The 21,484-nt window shown below is 45.1% G+C and overlaps 1 protein-coding gene across 2 annotated transcripts in view; it reads right to left on the reverse strand.

Annotated features, from left to right (window-relative positions):
• KCNQ3 (potassium voltage-gated channel subfamily Q member 3) overlaps positions 1 to 21,484 on the reverse strand; it is a 168,255-nt gene that overhangs the window by 13,141 nt on the left and 133,630 nt on the right. Inside the window, exons 2-10 of one of the 2 annotated variants that reach the window (XM_079984226.1) lie at positions 14,624 to 14,714; positions 12,804 to 12,930; positions 11,966 to 12,138; positions 10,827 to 10,979; positions 9,379 to 9,489; positions 8,360 to 8,455; positions 6,937 to 7,031; positions 4,776 to 4,799; positions 2,317 to 2,373 (exon numbers count right to left, since the gene is read on the reverse strand). In XM_079984226.1, the coding sequence (XP_079840352.1) occupies positions 2,317 to 2,373; positions 4,776 to 4,799; positions 6,937 to 7,031; positions 8,360 to 8,455; positions 9,379 to 9,489; positions 10,827 to 10,979; positions 11,966 to 12,138; positions 12,804 to 12,930; positions 14,624 to 14,714 (927 nt within the window). The remainder of the gene's footprint in view (positions 1 to 2,316; positions 2,374 to 4,775; positions 4,800 to 6,936; positions 7,032 to 8,359; positions 8,456 to 9,378; positions 9,490 to 10,826; positions 10,980 to 11,965; positions 12,139 to 12,803; positions 12,931 to 14,623; positions 14,715 to 21,484) is intronic. The other variant, XM_079984227.1, reaches the window with a different exon arrangement.

The raw sequence follows: 21,484 nt of genomic DNA on the forward strand, positions 1-21,484 counted from the left end.
TGGCCAATGGTGAAGCATGATGGGAGTTGTAGTCCAACAACGTCAGCATCCCTGACTCCAAAGAAACCATGCCTCAAAGTAACACAACTCAACATCTGAAGGTCTGTTTGCCTGCTCTTTCTGAACTGCTTTGCTGGAAAGGGTGGAAAGATGTGACAATGGCAGAAGACAATGGACTGAATTTGGCAGATCTGTAACACTACCCAGGAAAGAAATCAAGGAGAAGCCCATTCCACTTAGAATTTGCAAATTGGGATTTGCACCCACAAGGCTTTCTCATGGTGTGGAATGAAATGCCTATGTTACATCAGCTTCTGGTGGACTCCAAAAATTACCTCCAGTGTATTAAGACTTGTATCTAAAGGGAGAAAAGGGAATCCAGGGAGGCTAAGAAAAGAGATGGAGGCAGCAGAGGGAACTAAGGAAAGGGTGAGTAAAGGAACCTAAGAAGCTGAGGTAGCATCGGTCCCTCTAGCTCAGTATTATCTGCATCAAGGATGGAGAACCTATGGCCTTCACAATGCTGTGGGAAGACAGTTCTCATCACTCAAGACCGTTAGGCGATTCTGGTTGGGGCTGAGGTGTGTTGAAGTCCTAGTAACGTAACCTAAGGTTTAGTAGTATTTGGCATGTGCGTTGAAGTCCAGCAACGTCTGGAGGGCTGCAGGTTCCTATCCCTGTTCTATGACAACCACCAGCAGCTGGTCTAGAATTTCAGACATTGTGCCTTTCAGTATCTGCTAAACTAGACTCTAGTATTCCTCAAGTGAGTAAGAGGAAGGATAATTAATAAATCATATATCCTATCCTTCCTTCCAAACCTATCCCATCATGGGCTAGACTGCTCTCTTTCAAAATTTCCAAATTCCTCAATGGCAGTTGATGTTCTACAACAGAATCCAGTTTTCTTCCAGGTTTGCTCACCTCAAGTGCCACCATGATTCTGAAGGTAAGGAAAGGAAGCATTGTCCTGCAGTTCATAATGCAATCTGGGTTGGTTGGGTGGGAGAGAGAGATGAAACCGGCCAGTTCATCACCTCCTTCTCTGCGCTAGAAGTTGCAGGCTGGAGGAGAAGGAGACGAGGGGATTCCTTCTCTCCCAGAGAATCTTATGCCTTCACGTGCAACACAGCAAGGGAAATCTTTTACTTGGGAGCTGCCCTAGCAGTAGGGAGTGAGGCCAGATTGCCTGTGTGTGTTGTGCTACACCTTGCTTCCCCTGTGAGTGCAATAATCTGGGGTGTGGGAGCACCTTCTGGGCTTCACATCACCCCTCCCCATTTAATGAATGAATGAATTGATATCCCACCTTTCGTCCAAGGAGCTCAAGGTGGTGTAAAGAGTTCTCCTTTCCCCCATTTATCCTCACAACAACCCTGTAAGGTAGGTTAGCCTAAGTGTGAGTGACTGGCTTCATGGATGAGTGGGTATTTGAACCCTGGTCTCCCATGGTTCGGATGCATGGTTCATAGCTACCAGGAGCTGTGTGTCCGGTATTGTTGGCCCAATTTTATGGAACTCCCTTCCACCTGAGATTGGACAGGTTCCCTCCCTGTTGAACTTCTGGCATCTACTGATTTTTTAATTATTATTATTCCAGCAAACACTTTTAAATGAAGTCTGGTTTTGCAATTCTAACTTTTCCTCTTCTGTATTGCATTTCTTGCACACTGGATAGAGACAGCTGTAGTTCAGCAGTGTGCACAAATTGTTTTTAAAAAAAGAAGCAAAGAAAGATACAGTGGTACCTTGGGTTAAGTACTTAATTCGTTCTGGAGGTCCATACTTAACCTGAAACTGTTCTTAACCTGAAGCACCACTTTAGCTAATGGGGCCTCCTGCCGCTGCTGCGCCGGTGGAGCACGATTTCTGTTCTCATCCTAAAGCAAAGCTCTTAACCTAAAGCACTATTTCTGTGTTAGTGGAGTCTGTAACCTGAAGCGTATGTAACCCGAGGTACCACTATACTGTGACAAAGGTAACACTCCATTGCTCCACCCACTTTCTGCCCATGGCTCCGCCCACCACAGCATGTGGCCTCAGGCGGTTGTCCAAAATGAAATGTGGCTGTAAAAAAAAGCTTCCTCACCCCTACTTTATAATATATATTAGACATTTATGCTGAAAATTGAATTTGCATGTTCCATGCTAGACAACGCCCTCCCACTTCCATCCCTTCTCCACTTTTGGGTTTGATAAACTACTGTAGTAAAAATGGCTATTCAAAAATTAAAATAAAGGAGGAGATAGATATCGCAGGCAAGAACGGCATGCAGTATATAGAAAAAGATTTGGTTGTTATTCAGATGCATGTACCTAAGTTTTCTGGTGACGCTTGATCCAAAGAAAGCCTCCCTACTAAACATGACATTACTGCAAAGTGAAAAAGATGTCATTGTGAGTGGTTAATGTTCACTTATGAGAATCTACGTGGAGTTAATTAAATGAGTATGGAAACAGGATTACTGGAGCGTCTGGTCCTTCAGCCCTGACCCAGTTTCTCTTCTCAGGAAGGAAGGCTAAAAATAATCACATTTTTACACTTACACCGTTGCTTGCTATATTGCTATCCTCCTTTCGCAACCCACACCTCATTGAACAAAGGAACACAGATTACATACACAAAATACTGGGAAGAGATGCAACATTAAGAATAACAGGCGTTGTGACATTGGGTTGTGTTCAGCAGAGACCTCCCATTACCTCAAAGACTTCTGTTTGCATGAGGAACCTCCCCTACTTCTCCTTTCTCCATGTGCCCCAGCTCTGTCCTGGGGGGGTCAACACAACCCTCTGGAGCAGATTTTGGGGAGCAAGGGGAGAGCAGACTGAAGGGAGGGTTCACTGCCCAAGCAGAAGAGGTTTTGTCATGGTGTGCTTTTGGAGCAACTAGCTACCTCCTGAGATATTTGAAATAACAAGCCATAGCAGTGGTTCTGAACCATGATCTCTCTCTTTCATCATCAGCACGGAAACATCATAACAGAGCACAGAAAGACAGGGTGAGCCTGCCCAATAGCCCTGAGCTGGATCACACGATCCTTCTGGAATATGATCTCATAGAATCATAGAATTGTAGAGTTGGAAGAGACCATGAAATTCATCCTGTCCAACCCCCTGCAATGCCGGAATATGCAGCTGTCCCATATGGCGATGATTACTGACATGCGGACAGCTCCGTTGGTTAGAGCATGGTGCTGATAACGCCAAGGTTGTAGGATCAATCCCCATACTGACTCCCTTCGAACTCTACAATTCTATGATTTGAGATACCTTCCCAGCTGAGAACTGGCTATGTGACTGCGCCAAGATGTATCCCAGTCACAGATCATCATGTTCTCATTCAAAACACTTTCTCATGCCATGACATAGCTGGTTGCTGCTTGGAGACTTGGGTTGGACCCAAAGAATTTCTTGCTCCTGTGGAAATAATCGTTCTACAGCAGATGGATTCTTTCTATTGCTGCAAGGACACCTTTGGACCTAACCACATGCTGTTGATGCAATAAATGGCTTGTTCGGCTTGTTTTCTAAGAGTAATAACCTATTATTTAACATTCTGCCAATACATCTTACACGAACTAAAGCAGATCATTGCAAATTGTCTCAGGTCCCATTTGAAAACAGGTTCATGTCAGACACCAAAAAATGAATGAAAAACAGCACACATGGGGCTGGTTTTTGTACCCAATGTGGGAATGGATGGATATGCAGTCATGGTGCCATAGCATTTAGGGCTGCTTACCACATAGCTCACCCTCACCTTGACCAGAAACGTGCACAGATGACATGAAAATTCCACATCTCATAAGGGCTAGTCCATTTGGTAAGCACTCTCATGCATTACAGCTGCTATGCTGTATCGTGATCTAAGAATCAGTCCTTGATGCTGCTTATGAAAGTGGCCATAGAGTTAAATATATCTGGAAAGAATTTCAGCAGGTCTAGAACTGAGGTGCTAGTTTGCTATGTCTGGGGAGAATTTAAATGAGCGATTCCACCCAGAATCTGAAATGGTATTTTGCCCAGGAAGGTTGGAAGACAAATGTGGTACTATTGATACAAAGAAGTGGGAGCTGTAACAGAATATTGCAGTATGGAGTGCTTCTGTTCAGGGTTCTCCATTCTGTCCCCTGTGATGTGGTTTCCTATTACTCCACCCCAACAATATCACCTGGCCACTGAGCTTGCTCCATCCTGACTGGGCAGCTTTTCGGAAGGTCCTCACCTCACTATCCTGCTGAGACTTCTCACACCCCCCCCTCAATATTCACATTTACTCAAGGTTCCTCTAAGCCTTCGTTCTCATGCACGAATGGTGCAGTTTTGCCAGCACTCGGAGAACTGAGATTGCAATTGGCGGCTTTGATTTGTTCTCATTTGCTTATTAATTTTTCCCACTATGAACATGACAAACAATGATAAATCAATTACGCTGTTGTTCTTTTTGAGAATTATTAGTATGCACCAATTCATTAAAGCCAGCGCATGTAGCAAATTAAGACCATTCTGCTATCAGATCAAAGGTACTGGTGTCCCTTTTGCTTAAAATAATTACTGCAGCAACAGGTCAAATGCTAATCCACGATTATGCTACCCAGACAGTCCATTTTCTGTCATCTGGACAAACAAACAGACTTAGACTACTCAAAACTACTTAGCCCATTACAAACCAGTTATAAGTCACAATAGCGGGGCTGGATTTGCGTTCCTCCATTTAGACATACAACAAATGAATGCACGGCCATAGGAAGCTGAAGATATTGATTACATACCTGGTCCCATCCACTGGCTCTTTCCTTTTGGAGAATTGAAAGCAATGGGAGAAAAGCAAGGAGAAAGGAGGTAGCTGTTAAATTTAGCAGGAAATGCCAAGCATTAGCTTCAAGCCATGCAAAGGCATTTCTAAGTGCTTTTGGTCCTGCCACCTGACCCATAAGAAGCCTACATGTGCTTCTCTGGGGACATATTGGTAATAATAATAATAATAATAATAAATTTTATTTATATCCCGCCCTCCCCAGCCGAAGCCGGGCTCAGGGCGGCTAACAACATTAAAAGAGTGTGACATTATAAACATTATAAAAATGAATTAAAATCAAAATTGATGGCAACCATAAACTAAAGCTTTGTAAAGATTGCCAGAGGAGGGGGTCAGGCTGCGCCCTGACCAAATGCCAGGTGGAACAGCTCTGTCTTGCAGGCCCTGCGGAAAGATGTCAAGTCCTGCAGGGCCCTTGTCTCTTGTGACAGAGCGTTCCACCAGGTTGGAGCCGCAGCCGAAAAAGCCCTGGCTCTAGTTGAGGCCAGCCTAACCTCTCTGAGGCCTGGGACCCTCAAGGTGTTTTTATTTGAAGATCGTAAGTTCCTCTGTGGGGCATACCAGGAGAGGCGGTCCCGTAGGTACGAGGGCCCTAGGCCGTATAGGGCTTTGAAGGTTAAAACCAGCACCTTAAACCTGATCCTGTACTCCACCGGGAGCCAGTGCAGCTGGTATAGCACCGGATGAATGTGATCTCTAAGCGAGGACCCCGTAAGGAGTCTCGCTGCGGCATTCTGCACCCGCTGGAGTTTCTGGGTCAGTCTCAAGGGCAGCCCCACGTAGAGCGAGTTACAATAATCCAGTCTGGAGGTGACCGTCGCGTGGATCACAGTGGCTAGGTCAGGGCGAGAGAGGTAAGGAGCCAACTGCTTAGCTTGGCGGAGATGAAAAAATGCCGCCTTTGTTGTAGCTGCAATCTGCGCCTCCATGGAGAGGGAGGTATCAAAGATTACACCCAAACTCTTAACGGACGGTGCTGGCACTAATTGCACCCCCGCAAGAGATGGGAGTTGCCCCCTCAGTCCCATGTCGTCCCGTCCCAGCCAGAGGACCTCTGTCTTCGAAGGATTTAACTTCAGCCGGCTCCCACGTAACCATCCAGCCACAGCCTCCAAGCATCTGATCAGTGTGTCTGGGGCCGAGTCCGGGTGGCCGTCCATCAACAAATAGAGTTGGGTGTCATCAGCATACTGATGGCAGCCCAGCCCAAAACTCCGGACAAGCTGGGCGAGGGGGCGCATAAAGATGTTAAAAAGCATCGGGGAGAGTATTGCACCCTGAGGCACACCACACACCAAAGAGTGGCGGGATGACAATTCCCCCCCAAGCGCCACCCTCTGTCCCCGACCAGAGAGAAACGAGCGCAGCCATTGAAGGACTGTGCCCTGGATCCCCACGTCGGCAAGGCGGTGGTCCAGAAGTTCGTGATCGACCATGTCGAAGGCTGCTGACAGGTCTAGAAGAATCAGCAGCCCCGACCCGCCTCGATCCAGCTGCCTGCGGAAATCATCTGTTAGGGCGACCAGAGCCGTCTCGGTCCCATGACCAGCGCGGAAGCCGGACTGGAATGGATCCAGAACTGATGTTTCATCCAGAAACCTACCAAGCTGTTCAGCAACCGATAACATTTCTTTATCATGGGGATGTGGAACCTCGTTCCTCTCTAGGTGATGTTGGACTCCAACTCCCATCAGCCCAAGCCAACATGCCCGATGACCAGGGATTATGGGAATTGTAGTTCAACCAAAGTCAGATGTTTCCTCACACGTGCTCACACACCACATATTTCTCCACCCTCCTTCCTGGCGAACACAGTCACTTCTAGTCATGATCGCAGATGACAGTTCAAGGAGCCATTGCAGTCAGGCAAAAGCAGTCCGCAGGGGTGTGGCCTGGGGAAGGGGCATGGCCTGGGAAGATTCCCAAGGGCCAGATAGGCCTGGAAGGGCCAGGAAGTTCCCCGCCCCAGTATGCATACATCACAGGGTACACAATCTTCTCTGCCTGCTCTCAACAAAGCTGCCCCTTTCGTAACGCTCTGGTCTCCTGTTCCATAACCACAAAACAGGCCGTGCTGATTGATCTGGGAGTATGTCTCAAAGCAGAAGACTTACCTGAAATATGGGAATGACACAATTGATTCATAAAACCTCCAAGTGGCAACGAGGTCCAGCCTATTGGGATTAGTAGCATAGTACCTCCAGGCAGCCTAAAGAGACACAAGAGGAGCAACATGGTTAGGAGAAGAAGGGGAACAACCGGAGGCGCATGTTGTGCCTCTGAGCAAATGCAACGGGTGAATGAATGCTTTTGCACCTAGGAGCTGGACGATGAGACAAGATGTAAGAGGTGATTTGGGTGCAGGAAATGGGTAGGGAAGGAAGATGCAAACGGTTCCTTTCCCTGCCTCCTAAGGCTTGTCAGAATGGCCCCGACCCCGACCCAGTCCAGCAGTCCAAGGTTTTTGGGATGTTTGGGGTCACTAATAATAATAATAATAATACATTTTATTTATACCCCACCCTCCCCAGCCAGAGCCAGGCTCAGGGCAGCTAACACCAATAAAATCACAGTAAAAACATAATGGGGGTGAGGGGGGAAACCAATTTAAAATACAGGTCAAAATGCAATTTAAAATGCAGCCTCATTTTAAAAGTAGCCAATAAATCGAGACCATAAGGGGAGGGAAACATAAAGGTCAGACTGAGTCCAAACCAAAGGCCAGACGGAACAGCTCTGTCTTGCAGGCCCTGCGGAAAGATGTCAAGTCCCGCAGGCCTATAGTCTCTAGTGACAGAGCATTCCACCAAGTCGGGGCCAGTGCTGAAAAGGCCCTGGCCCTAGTTGAGACCCATCTAACCACCTTGCGACTTGGGACCTCCAAAATGTTGTTATTTGTGGATCTTAAGGTCCTCCGCGGGGCATACCAGGAGAGGCGGTCCCGTAGGTACGTGGGTCCTAGGCCACACGTAGGACAGAGGCACAGGGATCTGTCCAACTCTGTGGACCACAACGTATTATCATTCCATGACATTCTGGTAAGGACATAGGAATATAGGGATCTCTCCCTTGACCCATTTAGCTTACACTGGTTGGCAGAGGCTCTCTAGGGTTTCAGACAGGCCTCATGCCACTGAACCCAAGAACCTGTGCATGCTAAGAAGGTGCTCTACCACTGCAATCCTGCCCTTCCCACAAAAAAACCCAACCCATGACCACTAGGTTCCAAGAGGGGCACTGGTGAGCTTTGTCCCTGCCCCCTCCACCCCAAAAAATGCAAAAGAAGGAAGGCAACTCCTACCCCACTTTTGCCCTCCAAATACCCCCTTCCCCAAATTTGCCCAAAGGTTCTCATTGGAGAACTTTCAGTCCAGACAGTGACCTTTTCTTCTTGTTAAAGCTGGAAGGGTTTCATAAAGAAATATGTGAAAGGCCAACCCCTCCTCTGTGGCTTCTCGTCCACGAGACCTGGAAGAGGGCAGCTTTCAAAGAGCTGCAAACTGTGTGTGTTTCAAAAAGAGTACGATGAATCCCAACCTGTATGAGTTCCGCTGCAGGCTTTCTTCTTTTCTCAAAATGTTTCTGGCGGTGTTGCTCCTGCACTTTCAGAGCGAGTCCTGAACCCAAAATGCCCTGAAAGCAAAGTTGGGCAAATCATCATCATCGTCATCATCCTGTTGAAAATGGAAATGTCAGACCAAGGGCAAAACGGGAGACAGCTTCTCCCTGGGGCTCAAAAATGGTGGTGGAACCAAGATTGTCCTGGGCAGTGAGAGGTGATGGAGTTAAGGGCAGTGTCTCAAAGCTTAAGCCTTTGTAATAACAACAGCAGCAGCAGCAGCAGCAACATTTTTTTATTTATACCCCGCCCTCCCCAGCCAAGGCCGGGCTCAGGGCGGCTAACAAGCAATAATAAAAATAAGTTGAATGAATACAACTTAAAAACAAAATTAAAATACAACATTAAAATACTGAAACATTAAAATATTAAAATGTAGCCTCATGGCAGGAGGAGAAAGGAAAAGAAAAAAGAAAGAGGGGGAGGGAATCAAATTGATTCCAAGCCAAAGGCCAGGTGGAACAACTCTGTCTTACAGGCCCTGCGGAAAGAAATCAGATCCTGCAGGGCCCTGGTCTCATGAGGCAGAGCGTTCCACCAGGCCGGAGCCAGAGTTGAGAAGCCCTGGCTCTGGTTGAAGCTAATCTGACTTCCTTAGGGCCCATGACCTCTAGGGTGTTGCTATTTATGGATCTGCCCCCTCCACCCCAAAAAATGCAAAAGACCTGTTGAGGTGCTCCTCCCTAGTGGTGGCTGGTGTGTGGGGCAGAAGGCAGAGGAGCCCCCATTGGTGGAACTAGAGCCTCTTCTGAGGAAGGGAGAGGATGAGGTGGATATCTGCATTGGGTGGTGTGTGTTTTTTGTGGGATGGGGGCTTTGATTGGAACACTTGAAATACCTTGCCCCCTTTAAGGGTCACCAGGAGTGACGTCACCCCCCCCCCATTCCCAACCTGTTCACCCATGCCTTCTCTCACGAGGCCACTGGCAGAACTTACAGCTGGAAGAGCAAAGAAGGAAACTCCAACGAGAGAGAATGTTGCTGCTATGAGGCGTCCCTCCCATGTTTTGGGCGTCTTGTCGCCATAGCCGATGGTTGCTAGTGTAATCTGTGGGGAGAAGGTTTGGGACAGTCTGTAAGAAAGACAAATGGGCAAGGACAATGATTTCTTGCACTTTCCAACTCCATAATGCCACTCCTCAATCCCATACACACTCTGTGTTTAAGGCCATATCATTTAAACAGGCATGGCTCTTTCTCCCCGCCCCGCCCCCAGCAAAGAATCCTGGGAACTGTGGTTTGTTAAGATGCCAAGAGTTGTTCCGAGACCCCTGTTTCCCCTCTACAGTTCTCAGAGTCCCCTGTGATGAAAGATTGAATGTTAAGCCACTCTAGGAACTGTGACTCTGGAAGGGGTCTCCTAACAAACCTCAGAACCCTTTGTGAGGAGCTCATCCTACACTTGAGTAGGACCCTGGCAGAGACACATGCCCGACTGGCATGTTCTCTCCCTCCTGGTCAATCGTTCAGGAGCTTCAAAAGCTTTCCTCAGCCCGAACATCACAGTGACTGATGCCAACAGACATCGGCACACTTAGGGATCGACAGAGTCTTTGCAGCTTGCGTGATAGACCTCAGCAACTCAGCATTTTGGCTAATCTACTTTATTTACAGATAAACACACACGGAGCACTGCAACATGGCTCCCTCTCTCTCTAGCATCAGACAGCAAAGAGAAAAAGAACAAAGGACAATAGTCCCACTTCATGGAACACAGTAACACAAACATCCTGTTTCCGTCACTTCCCACTCTGTGGAGTCAAAACATACACCGTCATGTGAAAGACAGCAATCCCATGACTGCAATCACGGAGCAGGAATTCTAACACCCTTAACTACAGTTCCCAGAATCTTTGGGAGAATCTTCAACTATTTAAAGTGGTATGATGCTGCTTTAAATGTTGTGCAGACGGGGCCTCCATGGCTGCATCTTTTCAAGTTGGACTTCGCTTTACTTGACAGCCTCGACCATTTCCCCCAAGCGTGTGCAATAACATTTTCAATTAACTCGGAAGCTGTTGCAGGAAACACTTTTTGGTTCTTTTAAGGTACAGGTGGGCAACCTGTGGCCACAAGTAGCCCCTAGCTAACCCCCAATCTCATTTTATGTATCTCCCCATCTCTGGTTTTCATTCCACCCAATACCAGCATGTGGCCCCTGACAGGTTACTCCAAGGGGATCTGGCCCTCAGCAAGTTAGAGGTTTCCCAGCCCTGTTTGAAGAGGCTGCAATTGGAAGCCGCAAGCTTCCATCATCCTCCCTTCCTTTTCACAATGCAACCCAAGCTGAATAACAGCTAGCATTAAAATGCTAAAGGACCCCAGAACATTCAGACGAACCACCCCAAAGCGACCTCAGTCAGCATAACCCCTGTGGATACTGACCAGTCCCCACCAAAGGGCATCGGCATAGGTTTCAAACTCCCTTTTTTCCTTCCCTTCCTCGTTTTTTTCAGGCACATCTTTCTCCACCAGGTAAACCAGGAATGAGGAGAGGATAAGGGTCAGGAACCCGATGTACCAGGCAGTGATGAGTTCCTAAGAGGGAAATGCACTGCTGTAAGACAGAAAGCAAAGTTCCTGACTGGGCCAGGTCTTGGCCTCACACCCTGACTTTCCTAGTTCAGGAGACCCAATAGTTATTGCTCACCAGGGCGAGATGGTTTGAGCATATAATAGGGTTGCCATACAGCCGGAATTTCCTGGACATATCCAGATTACTGCAGCCACAAGCAGTTTATGGGCAGAAATCGGTGAAATGTCAGGGAAAATCTGGACATATGGCAGCCCATGTACGCAGTGTCGTTTTTGCCAATTTTCCTCAGAAATAGCTCCAAAAAACATCAATTTTTGCAGGAAAAAAAACACAATTTTTCTGTCCAGATTTTCACTTTTTGAAATATGGCAGTCCTAGCATATAACACCAATTATGGCCTGTGTCAGGGTGATATGTGGGTGGTTGCCGAGATAACAGCCCAGGATTCTAGTGTGTCTTTACAAGATTTATTAAGACCAAAACTATGTACAGTACGGAGCTCTTGAAAGCATGTCTGCCTCAGTCGCTATCAGTTGCCGGAAGTGGCTCACGCCTGTTCCCCCTCCAGCAGAGAAACTACCTGAGACACCCCATCCCTTTTCCTCCTCTCCTTATGTGAAAACCTAAGCACCGGAGGCTGCTCCTTTCTCTCTACTATAGCAGCCTTTTCCCTCCCTCTCATTTTCCATGTTTCCATGTTTCCTGATAGTCCCTCCTCCTCTCCCTCTGACGTAGTGCAGCTGCTCATCAAAGGAGGCGGCTCTCAAAGGATTCCGGTGTCTCCCCCCTTCTCTGCCAACTGGTCCCTGACAGTCTGGCTGCCAATTAGTTTCTGGGCCCAATTCAAAGTGCTGGTTTTGACCGAAACAGCCTTTAATGCCTCAGGACCGCAATACTTCAAAGACCACCCCTCCCCATATAAACTGACCCAGACCCTGCCTTCATAGTCTGAGGCCCTTCTTGTTCCAGCCCCACAGTGCTTTCTTACTTTGCTGTGTGCACAAATGGCGGAGCCCAGGAGCTTCCAGGTGCCTCCTCTTCTGTCCATCCGCAACATTCGCAGAATCTGAAGGAAACGGAGGCTTCTCAGCGACGTGGCCAGGACGTTGCCCTGGTTGCCAACAGCCACTACCGGCACAGAGGCGATCAGTACAAAGATATCTGTGGAGCAAAAAATTAAAGTAAGATCTTGCTCAGATAAGGAAGAAAACCTGCCTTGTCTCCTAAAAAAGAGAGATGGGAGGGTTTGAGCAATTTACAAGAACCTCAAGTAGAGACAGGTACAAGAATTGGTAGATATTGAAAGCCTTGGGAGTGAGGAATTGCCTTTTGTGGTTTGTTTGACCCAGTCTCCAACCCTGCTGGACCCTTCAAAGCAATAGAGACCACAAAGGAAAGCAATGGAAAGCCTTGTGGTTAAAAAAAAAAAAAGGCAAAGGACCCCTGGATAGTTAAGTCCAGTCAAAGGCGACTATGGGGTTGCAGTGCTCATCTCGCTTTCGGGCCGAGGGAGAGGGCATTTGTCCATAGACAGCTTTCCAGGTCATGTGGCCTAAACTGCTAAACCGCTTCTGGTGCAATGGGACACCGTGATGGAAACCAGAGCACGTGCAAATGCCATTTACCTTCCTACCACAGTGGTACCTATTTATCTACTTGCACTGGAGTGCTTTCGAACTGCTAGGTTGGCAGGAGCTTGGACAGAACAATGGGAGCTCATCCCGTCACCAGGATTCAAACTGCTGACCTTCTGATCAGCAGACCCAAGAGGCTCAATGGTTTAGATCACACCACCACCTGCATCCCCTGGAAAGGATTGTACTTACCCAACATACACAAAGGTTTCCGGGCAAACTTTAACCTCCCTCGCCATCCTTTGTACCGACAGCAGCAGCCGGCAGCCCAGATCCTTAAGGCAAACTCTGCTCCAAAGATGAAAATGGCAAAGGTTTCCTACACAGAATGGGAAACAAGTAACAAAACAACGTATATTACCAAATACACACAAAAAGTCATAGCTTCTGAAAGAAATCATTGGAAGGAGAAATTTGCTGAGAGCAAGTAAGGTCAGGTAGGGATGGGGGAACCTTGGGCTGGGGGGGGCAAAAGTGTCCCCCTATCTGGCCCGTAGGACTTTCTCCAGGCTATACAACATCCCAAGTCACAACACTCATGACCCCTGCTTTGCACCCTCTAGAACAGCCTTTCTCAACCTGTGGGTCCCCAGATGTTGTTGAACTACAAATCCCATCACTCCTAGCTAGCAAGGCCAGAGCTCAGGGATGATGGGAGTTGTAGTCCAACAACATCTGGGGACCCACATGTTGAGAACCGTTGCTCTAGAATGATGGTTCTCAAACTTTTATTCTCTGGGCCACACTTTCAGAATAAAAATTTGTTCACGCCACACTGAATTTTTTTATTGGAAAACAAAAAGAAACAACTCCTAGCAGTGCTTGATTTATGACATGGAACACGGCTACCTCATAATATGGTTGTGGGACATCCAGCAAGTATAAAACAACGCAGCTACATAAGAACATTAATCGTTCCCAAAATATAATTATAAATGAGCCTCTTACATGTGTACTTTAAGTATGCATACAGACTCCGTGAGAGGTGTGAGTTCACTTTTGCCATGTAATCTCATTTATATTAGGTCCATTTTGGGAGAAACTCCCATCTCCTCATCAACACAAAGAAACCTTTCTTTTTTCTGATCTTTCATGATGGTGAGAGTTGAAAATCCCTGTTCCCAACAATATGTCGGGGAGAACTGCAGAGGAATGGTCAATGCACTTGAAGAGAGGTGTGAACACTGCTTTTGATTGGTTGATCAATCAATAGATAGATGGTAGAGATAAATGATGATGATGATGATGATGATAGATAGATAGATAGATAGATGATAGATAGATGATAGATAGATAGATAGATAGATAGATAGATAGATAGATAGATAGATAGATAACAGATACACTGAAATGATTAAATGTTTCTATTATTGCCCTTGAATCTTCCTGCCATCCTCTCTTTCCTTGGAGGTCTTTAAGCAGAGGTTAGATGGCCATCTGTCATGGAAGCTTTAGCTGAGTTTCCTGCACTGCAGGGGGTTGGACTCCATGACCCTTGAGGTCCCTTCCAACTTTACAGTTCTGTGATTTTCCTACCTCAACTGTGTGGTGTGCCACACATTTGAGAACCCATCAAACCTGTTTATGTTGCCTATGTCATTTTATTCATTCATTCATTCCCCACCTATTTCGCTGATGGGACTCAAGGCACCGGCTTGTTAACCTATAAGGTGCCACCCAGGAGAGGCTTGCAGAGCTGGGAGACATTGTTCACTCGACTTCCCAACAGGGATGTTGCTGCCTGTAACTGAGAGGAGGAAAGGCAAGGCAGCAGAAAGGTTGGCATGATGTTGGAACCATCAGGTTGGCTTCAATGCTGGAACGACATTGTCCTTCCCACTGCCTTGCCCCTCCTTCTCTATCTCTATGTTCCTGACAGCCATGCCCACATTGGGAAGCCAGGTGAACAATGATGGCCACCCTCCAGTGGCTGCTGGCACCATCTGCACCGATAGTAGAATAAGTCAGTATCCTCTTCCTTTCCACCATCCCAGGTAAACACCTGAACTTACCAACAGCAGAAGCCAGTTTCCAGAAACAGTTTCGTATTCCTTGAATGTTGTCAGAACAGCTAATATCAAGCAGCCCAGGACTATCAGAAACCTAGAAGAGATATAGATTTAAAAAAAAAAGGGAAATGGAACGTTAGGAGATGTTCATTCAGTGTGTAGTCCTTTAGAAGGCTCTTGTTCCAAGAATGTAGGGTGCCTTCAATTTGGGATGCAGAGGCAATTAAAGGGATTGGCCTGTCTGCAAAACAAGCGGGCATTCACTGCCCAAGAGATTCCCAGTGTGGTGTAGTGGTTAAGAGCGGTAGTCTCATAATCTGGGGAACCAGGTTCAAGTCTCCGCTCCTCCACATGCAGCTCCTGGGTGACCTTGGGCCAGTCACACTTCTTTGAAGTCTCTCAGCCCCACTCACCTCACAGAGTGTTTGTTGTGGGGGAGAAAGGGAAAGGAAAATGTTAGCCGCTTTGAGACTCCTTAAAGGGAGTGAAAGGCGGGATATCAAATCCAAACTCCTCCTCCTCTTCTTCTTCTTCTTCTTCTTCTTCTTCTTCTTCTTCTTCTTCTTCCCACAAGCCAGGCACTTAATTCTTTCTCCAAGGAAATTGGTCACTTCACAGAGGGCAGTAGCCCTGGGAACAGACTTCCCTGTTGATCTTAACACCCAGGCAGGTCAATGTGAGAGTTCGCACATGAAGATGATGTACAGATGGTACACAACACCAGTGCAGTTAGGGAAAATGTACAAAACTAGTTCGGATATATGTTGGAAGTGTAAGGAAAAGGAGGGGACATTTTATCATATGTGGTGGGATTGTAAGGTAATTAAAAAAGTTTGGGAAATGATATACAATGAATTGAAGAAAATGTTCCATTTAACATTTGTTAAAAAACCCAAAGCATTTTTGTTAGGGATTGTAGGGAAAGATCTGCCAAAAAAGCTGAAAAACATCTTCATGTATGTGACAACGGCCGCAAGAGTTTTAATAGCACAAGGATGGAAGACTGAAGAAACCCCAACTAAAGAATCATGGCAAGAAAAATTGATGGACTATGCAGAACTGGCAAAACTGACATACAAGCTATGGGACAAGGATAACTGTGACTTTAAAGATGAATGGGAACCCTTTACAAGGTATTTGAAGACACAACAAAGTGAACTGGACTCACTGGCTGGCTTTGAATAAACATTCACAAACTTTTTACTGATAATAATCAGCTAAATAGTTTGAGGATCTATACAACTGTGTAACATGCAGAAAACAGCATTTTTAGAGAAATCAAAGACTGGAACTGAGGGAAGTCGGGGGTGGGGGTGGGTGGGTTCTGTGGGGGGAGGGAGGGGAGGGAGGAAAAATGGGGGGAAATAAGGATGATATGTTTCTGGATAATATGTTTTGTTTAAATTTTGAATTTAAAAAGTTTTTAAAAAAAAAACAATGTGAGAGTTCGCACTCCTTCGGCTATAGATCTGAAATTTTGATCTATCACTATAGAATTGTGCCAGTAAAGAATACCAAGGGCATTTCAAAACATCCCTCATTATGCCATACTTTCTTCATGCATGGGCTCTAGTGGTCAGTAATAGCTGTTCGAGTTTTCACCCATAGATTTGTCTATCTATGGAAAAAGAGAGAGATGCTTGTAGGAAAGGGGAGGGGGCAAGAGAGAGAGATTTGTGAATCTTTAGACGTTCTCCTTCTCCAGTCCACACAAGGAAAAGAGGAAGTGCTCTGCTTTGTCCACAGGGAGGCAGCAAATATCTATGCACTTAATGAACAAAGTGATTTTCCAGCTCCGTCTGCCTTGGCCAAGAAAAGAAATATAAGATAAGTGGGCGGGGGGCGGGGGAGTACCAAATCCAAAGAATTACAAAGAATGTTTTTTAAAAAGTAACTTTCAGCTAAACCTGCCAATCCCCCTTTTTCTGCTGGTCAACATTTTAAATCGAGAACCATAATTGTTTTAAATCCAATTAATAAAGGTATTAAAAATATATTTCTTCTGCCACTTGCTTAGCCAATCCACCACAGAGCTTTCCCAACTAAATAAAAGCAAGAATAACGAAACTGCAAAACATTAAAAAGGAAAAAAATAGAAGAGGGAAGGAAATATTGCAAGAAAGACTATGAGGAGAATTATTAGTTAATGATGATTAAGAGTAGTAGAGTAATTAAGAAATGCAGAATAAGTGATAAAGAACAAAAATCATCAGAGGTGTTGATGGAAGTCTAAAACATTGTATAAGATAAGAAGTTATGTTATATGACTGTTGGAAATGATATGTTAAAAAAACCAATGAAAATGTATATATATAAAAAAGAGAACCATAATTGTTTTGACCTCCTTATGATCCATCTACATGTTATGACTGTTTGTTATGGAACCACAATCACCCCACCTTAATGTGGCTGATGCATGGGGGTTTTGGGGGGAAATTTGGGGGGCAACACACAAGCACATGGCCCACTCTGAAGCTCCTTGTGGTTGCTGTTGGATGAGCACAATTTATCCATCAGGAACTACTTCCAAAATAACATTACATCATCATTGCTCCTGAGGGCTGTTGTTGTTGTTGTTCATATGCCACCCTTCTTTTTCAGCAGAGGGAGTTCTGACCTCAAGAAGGATCTTCAGAGAGTTAATCTCCCCCGCCCCCAAATCCCTGAATTTTGCTAGGAGTATTGGCCCTCCCATCAAAAATTCAAGCCAAAATCTTTTGGCTCAGGATGAAAGAACCTCTGTACATCAGTCGTAACATATATAGCTGGCCATTATATGGATTGCCACTATTACTTCCAAAAGTGCTGCTAACTGATCAGGCAAAATGCAGCAATCCAGCTCTGGCTCTGTAGTTACCTGTGGGCCAATTTCTCAATTTTTCTGTCTTGGTAAAACCCAGGAATTTGACCATGTGGTCAGACTTTGAGGATGATGCAAAAAGTCAGTAGCGTTGTATTGCACTCTATGGGTGTCATGGCCCCAATTGCCAGCAGCTCAGACAAAGAGTGGGGGATTAGCGGAGCAGAGTGTGAAGACAAGCCGTGAGTCTGCAATAACCCATGACTGCAGTCCTCATCCTTAGTCACACTGGAGGAGTGTCATTTTCACTCAACAGACCCACGCCTCACAGATCCTGTTTGCTGAACCAGGAAAATATGGTGGTTGAGAAAATATGAAGAGGCCACAGAGTGCTGGGCTGCCCCTTTAAGGTTTTGCAGTCCTCAACAAGTGGGTGGAGCCAGAGTCGGGTCCAGAAAGTATGGAAGGGCTCAGTTGGGACTGAGCTTTCATTGGAACAATGTCTTTACTTGCTGAGCCCTGTCCATGGTTCTGAAAAGCCTGCCTCAAGCTGCTTTTCTTTAATAATAATAATAATAAATTTATTTATATCCCGCCCTCCCCGGCCAAAGCTGCCCTCAGAGTGGCTAACATCATACAAGTAAGACAATACATAAAAGCAAGCGATTAATAAATTAAGATACATCCCACAATTAATTCAAACAAATTAAAATTAAAACTGGACAAGTGGCAATCTTCAAGTTAAAATTGAAGGCAGTTACCAACTGTTTCCACTGATATTATAAGCACCTGTGAGCAGGCTGGGAACCTCCTTCGTGCTTGTTCTTATACAATGAGAAAATGAGTCAGACTGAACCCTGACCAAAGGCCTGGCAGAACTAATGGGAGGTAAGGTCTGAAACTCAAACACCACCTGTTGGTTTCCTGCTCATCTTTCCCTCCATCCCTAACTGCTTGCTGGACCCACATCATCTCAACCTGTCCACAGGCTCCACCTTGTGAGAACCGAGCAATGAGCATGCTTAGATTACGTACCCATCACATGCAAGCTAGAGTGCCAAATTGTTGAGCCAAGTGGCAGCATATCATTTCCAGCCTGCTCCCTAGAATCACAGACCTCTAGATTTGGAAGTGCCTTAAAGGCCCTATGCTCTGCCAATGGTTCCTTCACAGATGATCTCCACAAGTTCTGTTGATCTGAAGGAAGAGTGTGTGGGTCTCACAACAGCACTGGTGAGGTGGCTGGTGTGGCCATGTGGAGTCTGCCCTCCCACCCACTTCCTTCCCATAGCCTTGCCTCCTTCTCACTGCCACATGCTCTTCTCACTGACAACACCCAACTACGAGAACTTTAGAAGTTGGTGATGGTATTTCTATACCATGATTAAGAGCAAAGAAACTTCTCATACAATAACAACGATCACCAAGATTTTTTGCGCATTGTAGCTTCTCCCCACTTTACCATCAGATGGGAGCACTATGCTTTGCAGTAGTCTCTTCCCATCTTCATGTCACTTTTAATTTGTACACCACCTTTCTATGTTAAACAATGCTCAGGGCAGTTTACAACCCATTGGAATGACAAGATGCAGGGGAAAAAAGCCACACAGCCATCTGTCCTGTTCTGGTACTGCAGAGAATTCTGGGGAGCAAGGAAGGCTGGTTATATCAGTACCATGGACAGCTCTTAGCAAACAACCAGTAATATAGCCAATGGCGATTACACTGTCAATCACAAAACAGCAGAAGAAGAACACAACCCAAGAGAAAACTAAAACATATTGACTTTCAGAACTGCAAATTATCAAAACCTAAAATGATGTAGTTACCACAAATCACTTAGGGTTTTTTAAAAAACAAAAAACAAAACAAAACCCCTTGTCAGTTGGCACTATTGAGTCAAAAAAGTAGTCTGTAACTTTCTATTTGCTAGAGCATAAAAAACTACCCAATAGATAACAAACTTCTCTCCATCAGATAATTTTGAAATCATGTGAATTACCTTCTTAAAAAGAAAAAAGAAACTCTGTAAAGTATATAGGAATATAGCCCAAGGGAAATGAAGAGTGATAAAGAGAACATTACAATGCACAATGTCTTCAAACTGGTCTGATCCACAAAGACAAGAAAGTGGTCATTAGTTGGCCTGTTAAATAATTCACTGGTCAGATATGGGATAGTTTGAAATGTGAGCTGAGTAAATACATCTCTAAAAGAAATGTAGTAGATGATAGATATAGATATAGATATAGATATAGATATAGATATAGATATAGATATAGATATAGATATAGATATAGATATAGATATAGATATAGATATAGATATAGATATAGATATAGATATAGATATAGATATATAGGTATAGGTATAGGTATAGGTATAGGTATAGATATAGATATAGATGATAGATGATAGATGATAGATAGATAGAGATAGATATGAGAGAGAGAGAGAGAGATTCCCACACATTAAAAAGTTGGATTTAATTTGTATCTACCAAACTGGACCTCCTCGTATATTCAAAGTTCATTTTGGCATCTTCAGTAAAAATTACATTGCAGATCTTACGCTAAAAAATATGATGAGATAACATTTGAGCAAATTGCCTTGATGAGAGATGGAGTTTGATAAATCTCCTAGAAAAGGAGGGCTTTAACTGGGGTGACTTATTAAAAATGCCCTGCACGTGAGTGGGAACCATCAGCTTTCCTGGGTAAACAGAGGCTGTATGGCCATCTGCTAGGGATTCTTTAGCTGTGATTCCTGCACAGCAGGGAGTTGGACTAGATGACCCTTGGGTGCCTTCCAACCCTACAATTCTATGTGTCAAAGACAGCAGCTGCATTCGGGTTGTGATCTCCCTTGTGCAATCTCAACATGGGGAAGCCAATCACCATTTCTCATTCGGCTTCCAGCTGCTGACTTCCAAAATCCTTGTCTCTGTTTGCTAAACTTTTCAAATGAGCCCAGGCACACTGTTTCAGATTTCACAGCAAGATTACAAGCTCCATTTGTCTGATATCTTCAATATTAAATGGCAAAAAAAGGCGGCACAAATGCATTTTTCATGGTCCTTTTCTTCTTTTTATCCATACCTGGCAAATATGATAGCAATGCAATCAACACAAGCTATTGCACACAAACAAATATATATATATATATATATATATATATATATATATATATATCTTAAAAAAGCAACAGGATTTGTGCATTTGGCATGCACACCTAGACCCATTTGATTGATTGTAACAATGTTCCTTGGGCTGTAAAACCAGTTAGTCAGACAGAGATATAGGAGCTCCCAGGGAGTAAGCTCATGTGGTCTAAAATATGGAGGGAGCTATCCCTCTTTTCCACCACCTTCCAGGTGGTGTTCGACTCCAAGTCCCTTCAGCGCCCGCCAACATAAGTTTTCTATACCTCCTGTGTAAGTTCTGGACCCACCAGCCCTCTTCAAGCATCCATAAAGGAACAAAGACTGTCAGTGCCCATTCTCCACACTTAGGATTCCCAGCAACCATCATTCAGAAGTTTACTGCCTCCAACGTAGGAGGTAGCACTGAAAGAGTTTCACTTGGTTTGTCTTGTTGTAAGAATTCTAAGGTCTCAAATATGAATTGAATGTTCACAAATGTACAAGGCAAACACATACATATGTACATAAACCATGTGTCTGAAATAGTACAGGAGAGCAATCCTGAAGCCATTTTGACTCTCCCAATGACCTCAAATATTCCTGTCTTTTTGCTTTAGGCCACATTTGTGTGTGAATGGGGTGAGCCTGTGACTGGATTCAAGTTAACCATCAGACTGCCCAGGTAATGCAATCAGTGACCATTATCAGGCTTCCTGGCAAACAGGATTTTTGCTGTAGACCACCTCCTCTGCTGTAGACCACCTCCTTCTGTGATGTATGCATGATGTTTCAGGGGGGTAGTCTTGGGCTTTAGGGTGGGCAATTTGAAAAGTCTATATAAGGGCTTGCACACCATGGTTCTGAGTTTGTCCTCCCTCCTGCATGTGGTGAGTGAGGACCCTGTTGCAACAGTTTAATAAAG

The sequence above is a fragment of the Podarcis cretensis genome (genome assembly GCF_951804945.1).
Source record: "Podarcis cretensis genome assembly, chromosome: 7".
In the NCBI taxonomy this organism is placed as follows: Eukaryota; Metazoa; Chordata; class Lepidosauria; order Squamata; family Lacertidae; genus Podarcis; species Podarcis cretensis.